Here is a 13,792-nt window from a genome sequence, read left to right as displayed (position 1 = left end):
ATGCAAGAATATGGGGCTAGAGAGACGGCTCGAGGTGGTTAATGGCAGTTGATGCTCTTGCATCAGGACCAGAGTTCAGTGCCAAGCAATACAAGTGGCTCACAACCTTGACTGTATCTCCAGTTCAAGGTTTTGGCGCCCTCTTCTGGTCTGTAGGGTAACTACAAGCATATGATACACATAAGAACAAGCAGGCACACAAACATTTAAAACAAAAACAAAACGCACAAAAGTTAAAAAGGAGTAGCTAAATTGACCATGGTGGCACAAGGCTTTAATCCTAGAACACAGAAGGCAAAGGCAGGTGGATGGATCTCTATGAGATTGAGGGTTAACCTGGTCTACCAGGATAGCCAGGGCCATACATAGAAATCTGTATCAAAAAGCCAAGAGAGAGAGGGGGAGGGAGAGATGGAGGAGAAGAGGGAGAGAGGGAAGAGAAAAGGGAGAAGAGGGAGAGAAAGCTAATACATATCCCCCATAAATTCAATGATACATATTGGGGTTTAAATATCCCTAGAATTGAAAAGGTTACTGTGCATGCTTCCCTACTGAAGAATTTCCTGAGGTCAGTTTAAGTTCACTCAGCTAGAGACCATCACCAAGTACTATTCTTTATATCCTGTTTTGGGAGCTGGAGCCAAACAACGTACTGTTTTTGTTCTGTTTTGTTTTGCTTTGTTTTGTTTCATGAGACAGAGTTTCACTATGTAGCCTTTGCAGGCCTAGAACCCACAATGTAGACCAGGCTGTCCTTGAACTTGTCAAGATGTAATTACCTCTGCCTCCCCAATGCTGGGATTAAAGTCTGTTCTTGTGATGCTGTGTCAGGCCAACTACTGTTTTTCAGTTGTTTATTTCTCTGTTCCGGAGCCCGGTTTCTTTTAAAACCAGCAGCACCTGGGTGGAATCAGCCCCAACCTGAGATTCAAGCTCAGTAGCTGAGCTGCCCTGTCTCTAGCTAGGCTCCCACCTTAGGTCAGAATGTCTTAGCCCTAACATAATAAGACAGGGGTCATTACTCCTGAACACTACAAACTTTAGGAACACATAATAAAAATGCAGCCCCCCCCCCCCCGCAGGTGACTTGTTTGGTTCATGACCAGGAAGTGGAAGGCTAGTCTGTTCCACGCGCTAGGTTTTCTAGAAACAATTTGGTAGCAAACGCAGGCTCTGGGACCCGAGTTGAAAGCTCATGGATATGGTCTCCAGGCCCAATGAACAGCAAGACAGGCCTCCAGCACCAAGTACTGGTCCCACTGAGGGGTAGGTGCAACATGACCTGTCTCTCCGTTTGGCCACGTCCACCCGGCGGGGCGGGGACAACCTGGAGCCTCTTCCCCTGCACGCTACATCCTCACGTGACACTCAATCGTGGATCATTTGGACAGGCCAATGCAAAAGAATCCTGAAGACAGAGCGGCGCGCACCAGGACTCAGCAAGTACTACATTTCCCAAAGGCCTCCACACTCAGACTGACAGCAGTGTTAACCAATAAAATATAAGGACACCTATTGTTTCATACGAATCATTGGTGAAGGGCGAGACCTCAGTACTGCTTTGCAGCGGGAAGGTGCAAAGGGAGCTGCAGTCGCAGGGGAAGGAGCCCCTAAGAGCTGGAGGGGGCCTTGCCACTCCACTCGGGGCGCTGAGTACCAGGGGCCTTTTCAGAGTCGTCATTCACGGCAGTGGACCGACCGAGGTATTTATCCTTATCTAGTATACAGGTGAATAACTAGTATGAATGAAGCTCAAAGTCCAATTGGCATTTTCCACCGCTTAACATGCCAGGTACCTGTCATGCAAAGCTGTAACACACAGCCCACTTCTTTATTTTCTGCACGAGGCCTGCCTGATTCTAAGAGTATCCTTGACACTAACTCATCAAAAGCCAACTGTGGGGCATCAAAAGCTGGACTAGAACTTGCTGTGTTGGGAAAAGAAAAGCACACTCCTGCTTGAGTGCAGTCGGGCAGAGAGAGAACTTTCCAAAATGCTGCTCTGAACAACCCAGTTGCCTGCACAGCAGTGTGGTTCGTGCCAAATATGTGCGTGTTCAAAGTCAATGTGTGGAAATACTACAGAGAGATGGGAGAGCTCAAAGGGATAAGGTGGGGCTTCAAGGAAAGGGGCAGGAAGGTACTTAGCACATAGTTTTATCTGTAATCCCAGCACCAGAGGCAGGACAATGGACAGTTCTGGTCAGCCTGGGCTACACAGTAAGAAGTTGCCTTAAAAATAAATGTTATGGGCTGGAGAGATGGCTCAGTGGTTAAGAGCACTAACTGCTCTTCCAGAGGTCCTGAGTTCAAATCCCAGCAACAACCATCTGCAATGAGATCTGATGACCTTTTCTAGTGTGTCTGAAGACAGCTACAGTGTACTCATATATTATAATAAATAAATAACTGTTATTGTGTGTTTTGACTTTAGGTGTTAAGAACCAAACCCAGTGCCTCACACATGATAACTACCTGCTCTGCTACGCAGGGACTCTATCCCTGGTCTCTGGTCACTATTTACCAGGTGAAAATTCCACAGCTCAAGATAGCTAAGTGTGCCTGCCCACAGGAAGAACAACCGTGGAGACGGGATGACAGGAGGGACCAGTAATGAGACTGGACTTTGGAGATTTCTTTCTCTGATCTTCAGGAGTTCTGAGACTGCTTATGTGGAAACCAAAGCCAACACACAGCATTTAGCTTCCAAAGCAGCCCAGGAGTTTCAGAGTTGCCTTAGGATCACTTCTTGGCCTTTTGGCTAAGATTAAGTGCAGAGTTGCCTTAGGGACTAAGGCCTAGTGCTGGTACTAGGACGGCTCCCACCCCCAGCGATGGCGCCACCCACAGGTGACAGGGACCTGGCGCATCCATTGCCATGGAAACAGCTGAGCATTCCCAGGATACACCCGTTCAGACGCCCACCTGCACCTGGGAGCAAGTGATGTCACTACTCCCATAAAAGACCAAAACCCCTCCCCCTTCTTTCCTCTTCTCTCCACGTGGAACAGTGTGGAACCGTGTTGGTTTGGTGTGGTTTGTCTGGACGCAAGCCAAGAAATCTATTCCCAACACCTAGCCCGGGAGGGAGTTTGGAGCACTTGCCAATTAACAGAGTGTCTCTCCTTTGACAGGGTTCACATCAAGCTATGAAGGAATGACTGGGCGAACTGTCCCTGCAGTGAGCCCTTCCCCTAATAACCTCTCCCACAGCAGCTTCACGCAGATGGTAAAACTCATCATGGGGTGAGCAGTGGAGAGAAACCCAAGGACAAGTGGGCCCCCAGGGTCACAGCCTTTGCTCAGATTACCAAAGGTCTCCAGACCTAGATAGAATACAAGGGACTGGGGTAGGGAATGTGGGAAAAACCAAAGGAGATTGATCTCTATCTCAACACCTGTCCAGCATTCACAAAAGTGAAAAGATGCACATTTTACCCAAAGATCTGAAAACCTGCTTATGGACAGTCATGTGAGAGACAGTGGGGTGAACAAGCCATGGAGCTTCCTAGTTAGGAGGTTGCAGTCTCCCCAAAATCCCCACCCCCCCTCCACCCCATCCCCCAACCCAGTCAGGGCCAAAGGGCCAGGAAAGGTGATGGTTGTTTGCTTGCAAGACTAATCACAAGTGTGTCAACCCTGCTACTGACTAGAAAAAGTGGCTAATGTGTCATTTTTACTATCAGCTCTTTCCATCCATTTGTTCTTAGTGTGTCTTGTGTTTGCTTTGGTTTTTAAACTTAAAAAACTTTATGTGGGGGGTGGGGAGTGTATGCAGTGGTGCCAACATAGAGGTCAGAGGAGAGCTCTTCTGGGAGCCGCTTTCTTCTGTCACTACATGGGGCCGAGGGACTGAACTGAGGCTTTCCGGCTTGGTGGTCCTCTCCTTTACCCACCGAACCTTCTTGTCTGCCTGAACTCACAGAGATCCAGTGGCCTCTACTTTCCAAATGCTGGAATTAAAGGCGCACACCACCACGGCCCAGCCACCACGCCCTTTCTTACAGCTTTAATAATAAATTTGAATGCCCAAGGTGAGAAGCTGAGGTAGGAGATCTATAAGTCTGAGGCTGACCTGGGCTATACTCCTAGACTTTGCCTCATATAAACAAAAGTAAAAATAAAAAATTTAAAGAAACTAATACAACATAGCTAAGCAACCACAGGATTAACAGGTGCTAATAATGTACTTAGCACATCCTAAGTCTCCAGGCTGTCCCTAGAGTGAGGCTACTTACTTACCTGATGGTTGTCATTGGGAGAGAGAGCAGGAGAAGCAGGGCACTGCCACTGTCCCTGCTCTGTACCTTTTGCTTACACTGTAAGCTATCATGGCATCACGAACCATAAATGGACTCCATAGAATTCTGTGGAGAAGCAATCTCATTAGGATTCGACTCTGCTGTAAAATAGTGAAAGCAGATCTGTGCAACACAAGTTTGTTTAGAACCAGGCCTGAAACTTTAGGCAGGCGCAAAGTGGCACATCTGGCTATGTGCCAGTTGTTTCTGGATCTGGGTGGTTGTTTAAGTGTATGCAGTTTGTGAAACTAAAGCAAGTCGTACACTTTTATGTACTTATCTGTCATGTTTCAGTATAATCTTTAAAGTAAGGGGACTGTCCCAGGATGACTTCATATAGTCAGTGTGAGAGTGGATGGCATGGTGGCACATAAAACCATAGTGCCAGGACTTGGGAAGCAGAGGCAGGCTTGGCATGGCACGTTCTGTCCCTTTGCTTCAGATCAGTGTGGGCTACATGAGAAACAGTGTCAGCTGGGAAACCATTCTAGCTACGCTGCCTTTCTGACACGCAGCTCCTGCACCTTCCTGGATACATCCAAATGTCTCGTCTGGCACCCAGTAGGACTTTATAGTTTTCCTAACATTGAGCACAGGGATGATGGTGCATCCGATGAATGCTCACTCGATAAGCAAAGGGAAAGAGTCGGTGATGGACCTAACAGACTACTTAGTTTCACAGTCTTCCTTGCTGTCGACATTAACTGATTCCGAATAAAGACGATTCTCAACGCTCTTATTCCTTAGCCAGATGTGCCATGCCAAGACAGGTGGCTAAAGCTGGCCTGGACTTGAGTTCACACTCCTCAAACTTGTCATCTTCCTATCTCTGCCTCCCAAGGGATAGGTTTATAAAAGTATGAGGCACCACACCTTGCTTGAATGACAAACATGATGGATGGTTCACAAATAGCAGCGATAGGGCTGGAGAGGTGGCTCAGTGGTTATGAGCACTGACTGCTCTACCTAGAGGTCCCGAGTTCAATTCCCAGCAACCACATGGTGGCTCACAACCATCCGTAATGAGATATGATGTCTTCTTCTGGTGTGTCTGAAGAGTAACAGTGTGCTCACATACATTAAATAAATAAATCTTAAAAAAAAGAAAAGAAAAAAGAAAAAACTAATCCTCACCAGGGAATTTCTTCCTATTTTGAAAGATTTTATTTTGTGTGTATGTGTGTTTTGCCTGCATGTATGAGGTATGTATGTGCGAAGAGGCCATCAGATCCTCTAGAATGAAAGTTTCACATGGTTGTGAGCTGTCAGGCAGGTGCTGGAATTGAACCAGGGACCTCTGGAAGAGCAGTAAGTGTTCTTAACCGCTGACCCGCTTCATCAACCCCACAATGAGATTTCTGATATCCTCAAAATTGACACTGCCTTAAAAAGAACACCCTTGGTATACAAGACCTGCAGGGCAGTATGCTAGATTCACATGTTCAAATGGTAAAGTACATGTTGTGGTGCACGTGCTTGTAACACTAGCACTGGAGGGCAGTTCTGGGGGCGGTCTAGACAGGACCTTAGCCTGAGCAGAGTTCCAGGCCCAACGAGAGACTCTGTCTCCAAAAAATAAGGTCAACCATGCCTTAGCAATGACACTGGAAGCTAACCACTGGTCTCCATAAGTACCTGTATACACCGTAACAACACACACACACACACACACACACACTGAAAGATGTAAGGGACTGAAGATATGTCTCAGTAGTGTGATGGCCTGGCATGTATGAAGCTTTAAATTCAACCCCAACAAGGCATAAACCAGGCATGTTGATAATCCCAGCACTCAGGATCAGAAGTTTAAGGTCATTTTTAAATACATTATAAGTTCAAGGCTTGCCTTAGCTCTATGGGACCCATGCACTGTGTGTGTGTGTGTGTATAAAATATGGACGGGGGCAGATAAGTACAGGAGTGAATTGAAAATGCACACACAGTGCACAGCACACGAGACTGTTTCACCTTAATGCGACAGCTGGAGGTCAGAGACCTCAGGCTCCAAACACAAAACTGTGTGTCCAAGTGTGCTCCCCCCCACAGACATACGAATCTAAGCTGACACTCTCCTGGCAGTCACTGTCCCTCTTACCAATGGAAGAGACAGTGGGACATCAGTCCCAGCACATACTTCCCCAGACTGTGTTCTGAAACCAGAAAAGGGCTTTGCCTTCCTACAGGTGATTCAGAGCTGGAGAAGACCTATCATCCTGACCTGACACAAAAGCTAGCAAGATGGAGTCTGACACGGGAGAGAAGCCTGGGATGCTAGCGGTTGGGGGAAAGGGCACCTTAGCGGGACAACCTGACAGCAAAGCAATCAGGGCCACGCAAATAATGTTCAGTATTTGAGGGCTCAGCCTAGGCTGCAGACCAAACTGTCATCACATATGGAGAAGTGTTTCCCCACTTAAAGAGAACAGAAGCACAGAGGAATTTAAAGGGGAGAAGGTGCAATTAAATTGAGGAATGTCCACTCCTAGACTCCCTTCTTGACCTGTACAGGACTCTAACAAGATAACAGTGTCCTAGAAATGAGGACAAACGGTATGGTTCTGGCATAAACTCACAAAGAACATTTAGGAAAAATGGTTCTTTTAAAGGGACAACATGGGGAGGGGGCACTGTGGGACTTCTCCCTTCAGAGTCAGCTCAGCACTTCTCTTTACTGCCACGTCAGTAAAGTTTCTCCTTCATGTGAGTCCTCTGGTGTGTGATAAAATTGGAGCTGTTGCTGAAGCCTTTGCCACACTCGGGGCATTTGTAGGGCTTCTCTCCTGTGTGAATCCGCTGGTGTATGATGAGGACTGAATTCCAGCTGAAGCCTTTCCCACACTCAGGACACCGGTAAGGCTTATCTCCCAAGTGCGCGCGCTGGTGCATCACCAGAATGGAGCCCCGGCTGAAGCTCTTGCCACACATGAGGCACTTGTAGGGCTTCTCACCCGTGTGAGTCCGCTGGTGCACCACCAGCTGCGAGCGCTGGCTGAAGCCTTTCCCACAGTCGCCGCATTTGTATGGCTTCTCCCCGGTGTGGATCCGCTGGTGTTTGATGAGGTTGGAGCTCCAGCTGAAGCTCTCTCCGCACGTAAGGCATTCATAGGGCTTCTCCCCGGTGTGCATGCCCTGGTGGGCGATCAGGCTGGAGCTCTGGCTGAAGCTCTTGCCACACACCCCACACTTGTAGGGCTTCTCCACCAGGTGGGTTCTCCGGTGAGTGGCCAGGTTGGAGCTGCGGCTGAAGCTTTTGCCGCACTCGCTGCACTGATACGGCTTCTCCCCCGTGTGTGTTCTCCGGTGGGTAATGAGCGCTGAGCTCTGGCTGAACTTCTGTCCACACTCGGTACATTTGTATGGTTTCTCTCCCGTGTGGATTCTCTGGTGTCTGATCAGGTTGGAGTTGTAACTGAAGCTTTCGCCACATTCCTTACACGCGTAGGGTTTTTCTCCAGTGTGAATTCCCTGGTGAGTATTAAGGCTGGACCGGTTGCCAAAGCTCTTTCCACACTCAGGGCACGAGTATGGCTTTTCCCCTGTGTGTGTGCGCTGGTGAGCGATGAGGTTGGGGCTCCTGCTGAAGCTCTTGCCACACTCGGCACACTGGAAAGGCTTCTCGCCGGTGTGGATCCTCTGGTGTGTGATTAGGTTCGCACTCCGGCTAAAGCTCTTCCCACAGTCCCTGCATTTGTACGGTTTCTCTCCTGTGTGAGTCGTCTGGTGTCTACTAAAGTTTGAGCCGTCACTAAAGCTCTTCCCACATTCATCACATTTGTAGTATTTCTCTCCTGTGTGGGTCCGTTCATGGGTGATGAGGTGGGATTTCCGGCTAAAAGTTTTCCCACACTGGGGACATTCATAAGGCTTCTCACCCAGGTAGGTGCCCTGAAGGCCTATTAGCTGGCCAACTTCCCTTCCTTCAGATGGCACGTCCCTGTGCCCTTCATCTGGGGCATTTCCCTGTGCCCCTCCGGAGCCATGGTCTCTCTCAAAGTCACTCTCCCCATCGGACTGTTGACCACCTTCCCCTCCAGGGATTTTCAAAAACATCCCGTGTGATCCTGCGTCCTCAAACACATCTTGATTTGAGTTCTCCCCGTTCTCACTCTGTATCTCAAAATCTGAAGGGAAGAAAAACATACAATGTCCGCTCAATTCCCCATTGGGACGAGAAGAAGAAACCAACCAAGTTAAAGGAGATGGGCAGCAGCTTGGGTGGAGGGTGCTTGCCACCAAGTCTGATACCTGAGAGAACTCCAGCAAGTTGCCCTCTGATCTCCACACATATGCTAACACGCACACATGGTCTCCCTCTCTCTGTGGCCCATAGGGAGTGCTACTACTAGGAGTTGTGGCCTGGTTGGAGGAAGTGCATCACTGCCCACTGAGGTGGGCTTTGAGGTCCTATACTTAAGCTCCACCCAGGGAAGAAGAGAGAGTCTTCTAGCTGTTTTCTAATCAAGATGTAGAACTTGGGGCTGGAGAGATGGCTCAGCAGGTAGAGATCTCTCAACCTGCAAGTGCAAAAGTGTCCCAACAATCCCCATTGAGCCTTCACTGTGACAGGGAACCGAGAAAGAGGACAAGGAGGAATAGAAAAGTCCCTAAAAGGGGCTGGCTCAGCAGTTAAGAGCACTGGGTGCTCTTCCAGAGGCCCTGAGTTCAAATCCCAGCAACCACATGGTGGCTCCCAACCATCTGTAATGGGATCGGATGCCCTCTCCTGGTGTGTCTGCAGACAGCTAGTATACTCATATAAAATAAATGATAAAAAAAGAAAAGTCCCTAAAAGACATAAGAGTATTTATATAAATAGAAAAACAAGAGTGATTAAAAAGCCAAAAGACTAAGGCAGGAAGATGAGCTCCAGATCAGCCTAGGCTAGACACAATATATAGTGAGGCCTCATCTCAAAACAAAACCAAGCAAATAACAAAAACACAAAGAGAAAGAGATTGCAATAGAATGAATGAAGAGACTGCCCCATAGGAGGAGGGGAGCCTGTGGAGTGCAGGCAGACTGCTCTGGGAGGTGTAGAGGAGTCTGATGAGCGGTAAAGAGGCTAGAAGGTTTAGTTCAGAGACCTGCAAAACTTCAGTCAGGAAATCCCAAAGCCTGATTTCGGTCTTGGAATGGAACTAGAACACCCATGGGACTCATGAACAAATAGAGATGAACTTTCCATGTAAGCTATACTAGAGGAGTGGTTTTAATTGGAGTCACAGGACACTTTCAGTGCATGCACCCAGAGGTGCCTCTCAGGCAGATGTTACACAATGACTAACCAGGCCTTGAAATGACCTTTCCTGGGTAAACTCACGGAACAGAATGGAGGCTGGTTGGTGTCAGGTAGTCAGTGTTTGAGAAGGAATGAAGGAAAATGTAGATTCCAGTGAGCAGCTATGAGGAAGAAGGGCACAATGTGTTACCAAATGGAGGCCAGCAGAGAGAATCTTAGAAGCGGAAGTCAGGAGGCAGCCATCTGATTCCTCTCAGGAGAATCCCCCACCTCAGATGACCAATGAGAAAGTAAAGAAAGCACTGCAAAGCTGTGGTGAGGGCTGTGGTCACCTCAGATACCTGCTGAGACATGGCATCAATCAATCTGTGACTGCCCCAAGTAAATCACCACCAAACAGACCTCAGCCCAAGCCTCTGAGATAACTTGGAAACCCTCAAGTTCATTATAAACTTGCCATGGCCATCAGAAGGGAAGGAGAGTCTGACAGGGCGAGAGAGGTTTTTTTCTTTCTTCTTCTTTGTTCAAAGTATAAAATTAAGCCGAATGTGGTAGAATTAAGCAGAATTCAGGAGGCTGAAACAGGAGAATTACCATAAGACCGAGGCCAATTTAGGCCATCATGTGAGAGACTTTGTCTCAAAACACAAACTGACTTAAGGATGTAGTTAGGTTTGGTAGATTGATTGCCAAAGAGGCAAGAAGCCCTGGGTTTGATGCCTCAGCACCACAGAAACCAGGAACACCAGCACACATCTACAATCCTATCCAGTGAAGTCGGCCATCAAAAGATCAAGGTGGGGCTGTAAATGGCTTAGCAGCTAGGTGCACACCAAGGTTCGATTCCCAGCACCCACTTGTCGCTTAGAGTGTGGTCCGTAAATACAGTTCCAGATCTGATGCCCTCTTCTGACCTCTGAAGGCACCAGGCACATACATGGTACTCATCATACATGATACAGTACCTGCCTCACATGATCCAGTTCCTAGGTTTGATCTCGAGCACACCCCCTAAGGAAGTTATCAGTCAGTCAAAGAAATTAAAATACTTCACTTCAGATAAAAGTCAGCGCCTATAAACGCCTACTGAAGCAAACAGACCTGAGTTTGAATCCTGGCTCTACTGAATGACAGCTGTGTGAAGCTGTCAAGTGACAATCCACTCAGCTCACAAGATTCTTGGTGTGAGCGCCATCTAAGGTGTCCGGTGCGGAGCAAGATTCAGTCAGTCCTCTAAGCCCGGACCTCTCCATATCTCTCAGTCCTCAGCTGCTGTCGTACCCTCTGCCTTAAACCACCCTCTCCTCCTGCTCTCCCTTCCCTCGTGGCTAAGTCTTCCAGACTGGATGGCAGAGTCAATCTGCCCTAATCCCTGCTGGGACCTCCTTCCAGCACTTCCCTAGGAACTGTCAGGACACTCATGCCATGACATGCTTAAAAACATGAGTCCTCTTGGTTCTGCCTCAGACCAGCTGCATGATCTTAGGGACAATAATCCACTCACCTTCCAGCAGACTGAGGACCGGAGAAAGAACTCCAGAGGTGCTGTTCACACTGCGAGTTTTCTCACACAGCCTGTCCAACCTCACCGTTGGCCAGACTCTCATCACTGCACACCCCATGACCAGGCTGCTTCCTGACTGCTCTCTGCCCTCCAGCCTCTTTCCCACCTAATCAAACCTACATCCTGTAGCCAAGCTCCGCTTCCTCTTGTGCCCCACAGGCCCCAGTTCAAGAACCTGCTGAGTTTCATTCAAGCCTCCATCCTCCCTTCCCCCAAACTCCCACCACTTCCTGAAAACACTTTCCAATCCAACCAGCAAGCCTGCCTCACCATCTCTAAATCTGAAGAAACCTACTTCCCCCGCTTCCCCACTTCAGGGCCTTGGCTACACACAGCTCTCTGAGCACTCCTCACCCTGGACTTTCCAATTTCTACTCAATCCTGCAACCTCCTATGGGTCCTGGAATTATCCTAGGGGAAAGGCAGAACTGAGGTAAACACCTGATAATCAAATGAGCACAGTTTACAGCCCAAGGCCAAATGCACACAGAATTGCTAAGGAGACAAGGATCCAGAACTCATTACTAACAAAGAGGGTACATATATAACCACGTAAAGAGCTTGTCTGAAATTACTTTTTGTTGTTAGCTCTCCAGAAGGAACTTACTCTAAATACAGAGGACTAGCTTGCAATCCTCCTGCCGCAATTCTAAGGATGAGGATAATAGGTGTGCCCTTCCAGGCCTGGACAATTACTCTCTAGAGGGTCTACAATGGCGTCATACCACAAGAAGCCCAGACAATTTACTAGTTGTTTATCATGGTTTCTTAAAAGGACCACTTTGAAAAAAACCTGCATGCTTTTATTCTAATTTATTGTAATCTGAATGATTACAGCCAACTGAAAGGGACCAAGGGGTGGGTTACAAAGGTCTCTTTTGTGCTGCAAACCAACAGAAGTGTTTGTTCCTCTTAAGGGAAGAATGTCTTATTCTTGAGGCAGAGGCAGGCAGATCTCTGTGCGTTTGGAGCCAGCCTGGTCTACACAGTGAGTTTAGGCCTGTCAGGACTACATAATGAGACCCTATCAAGAAGCAGAAGAAAGAAGTAAGAAGGAGAAAAACAACAACAAATACTTTGTCTCTATAGCAAGAAAAATTAAAAATCACAAACACAAAAATCGCTTCCAGATACCTCTTGTGCTTGCTAGGCAAGTGTTTTACTAACCATTGAACTTTATCCTGTGATCTCAGTAAACTTTCCAACCGTTGGAATAAATTATAGAAGCTGTGTTTAGTATGCAAACGGAGCTCCAAGAACAGCCCTCCAAGTCCCTCACACTAAAAGTCTGGAGCGACCACTGCACAAGGTGAGGGTCTTAAAAGAGCAAGTATCTTGCTGAGTGCTGCAAACAGTAGGGAAAGACAAGCACCATCTCTTACACTGTTTGAAGACCACTCACTCCTGGACACACACACACACACACACACAAACTAAAAAACCGGACACTACTCCATGTCAGAAGGCTCCCGCCCTCTTCCTACGTGTTTCTGCATCTTACCACTGTGCCGAAAAGTCTGGGTCAAGTCTTCCACCAGGGCCACTGCCTCTTCGCTGCTCTCAGGCCGATGTTCTTTCAGCCAGGCCTGGATTTCTCTTGGCAGCACAGTTAGCATCTGCTCCTTAGTGTGCACCTCTGGCTTTAGCCAGCGCCGACAGAGCTCCCGAAATCGGGCAAGCGCATCCCGAGGTCCCTCAGCTGCACCCTCGTCCTGGGGGCTGCCTTTTCCAGCACTCTGGAGAAAGGTTTCAGACTCAGGGCCATCCTCCTGCAGCACTGCTTCCTGCACCCATGAATCGTCCTCCAGGATCATACTGGTGACCTCCGCCTGTCCATCTTCTTCTTGAGGTGCCTGAACCAAAGGGCTGAGCGGACTGGGCGCTGATGGCACTTTGGCTGCCATTGTCTGATGTCCCAGATGACTGAGTAGGCTTCAAGCCTCACACCTGTCTCCAGCCAGGCTCTCTGAGAAGGCTGTCTTTCCTCCAATCTCAACAAGAAACACTGCTGAGAAACAAGGCAGAAAACCAGACTCACTAAGGAAACTATCTCACAGACATCTCACAGACGCCTCTTTACATTCAAAACCAACAGAGGCTTGCTGCCTTACTCCTGCAAACAGTGACTCTCTATAGCAAAAGAAATATCACACACACACACACACACACACACACACACACACAAGGGTTGGTCTGATGCTACTATGTATCCAAATGCTAAATCCTGAGCCCCCAAGATCTCAGGTACACTAAGTGCCAAATGATGCTCTGTAAACCTTTCCTCCCAACTTACCCCTGACCTGTTATAGAGATGGCTGGGCAGCAAAGAAGGGCAAAGGTTCCCAGGCTTGGGATTTGAGGTAGGAACTATAAAGAGAGTAAAAAGGAATTAGTGGCCATAGGGTAGGTGGGTCATGAGCCCACGGCTAAAAGGACTGTCCCGATGGAGTAGGAGTGGTCCTACATGGCAATACATTGGGGATCACCACAGAGAAGTAGACAAAATAGCATAGAAGGTTGATATCCAGCCAGCTCTAATGCTTTTAAACTTATTATGAATCTAAAGGTTCCTGTGTCTTTTTATCTGGGAACAATATGCTCTGAAGTGAGCTAGAAACCCCTAGTAGATATTTAAACACAAGGGGACATAGCAACCCCCAAAATAATAATAACCACAACACACACACA

The 13,792-nt window shown here is 48.0% G+C and overlaps 1 protein-coding gene across 1 annotated transcript; it reads right to left on the bottom strand.

Moving 5' to 3' along the window:
* Positions 1–6,980: 6,980 nt before the first annotated feature.
* On the bottom strand, positions 6,981–13,008 carry ZSCAN2 (zinc finger and SCAN domain containing 2; the record flags this gene model as incomplete). The annotated part of the gene is made up of 2 exons (XM_080914460.1): positions 6,981–8,422; positions 12,606–13,008. 2 exons carry the CDS (start codon positions 13,006–13,008, stop codon positions 6,981–6,983), a joined length of 1,845 nt encoding a protein of 614 aa, XP_080770586.1.
* Between the last annotated feature and the right edge of the window lie 784 nt (positions 13,009–13,792).

Source organism: Micromys minutus, assembly GCF_963924665.1.
Source record: "Micromys minutus genome assembly, chromosome: 3".
Lineage (NCBI taxonomy): Eukaryota > Metazoa > Chordata > Mammalia > Rodentia > Muridae > Micromys > Micromys minutus.
This window is presented reverse-complemented; position numbering and strand designations above follow the sequence as displayed.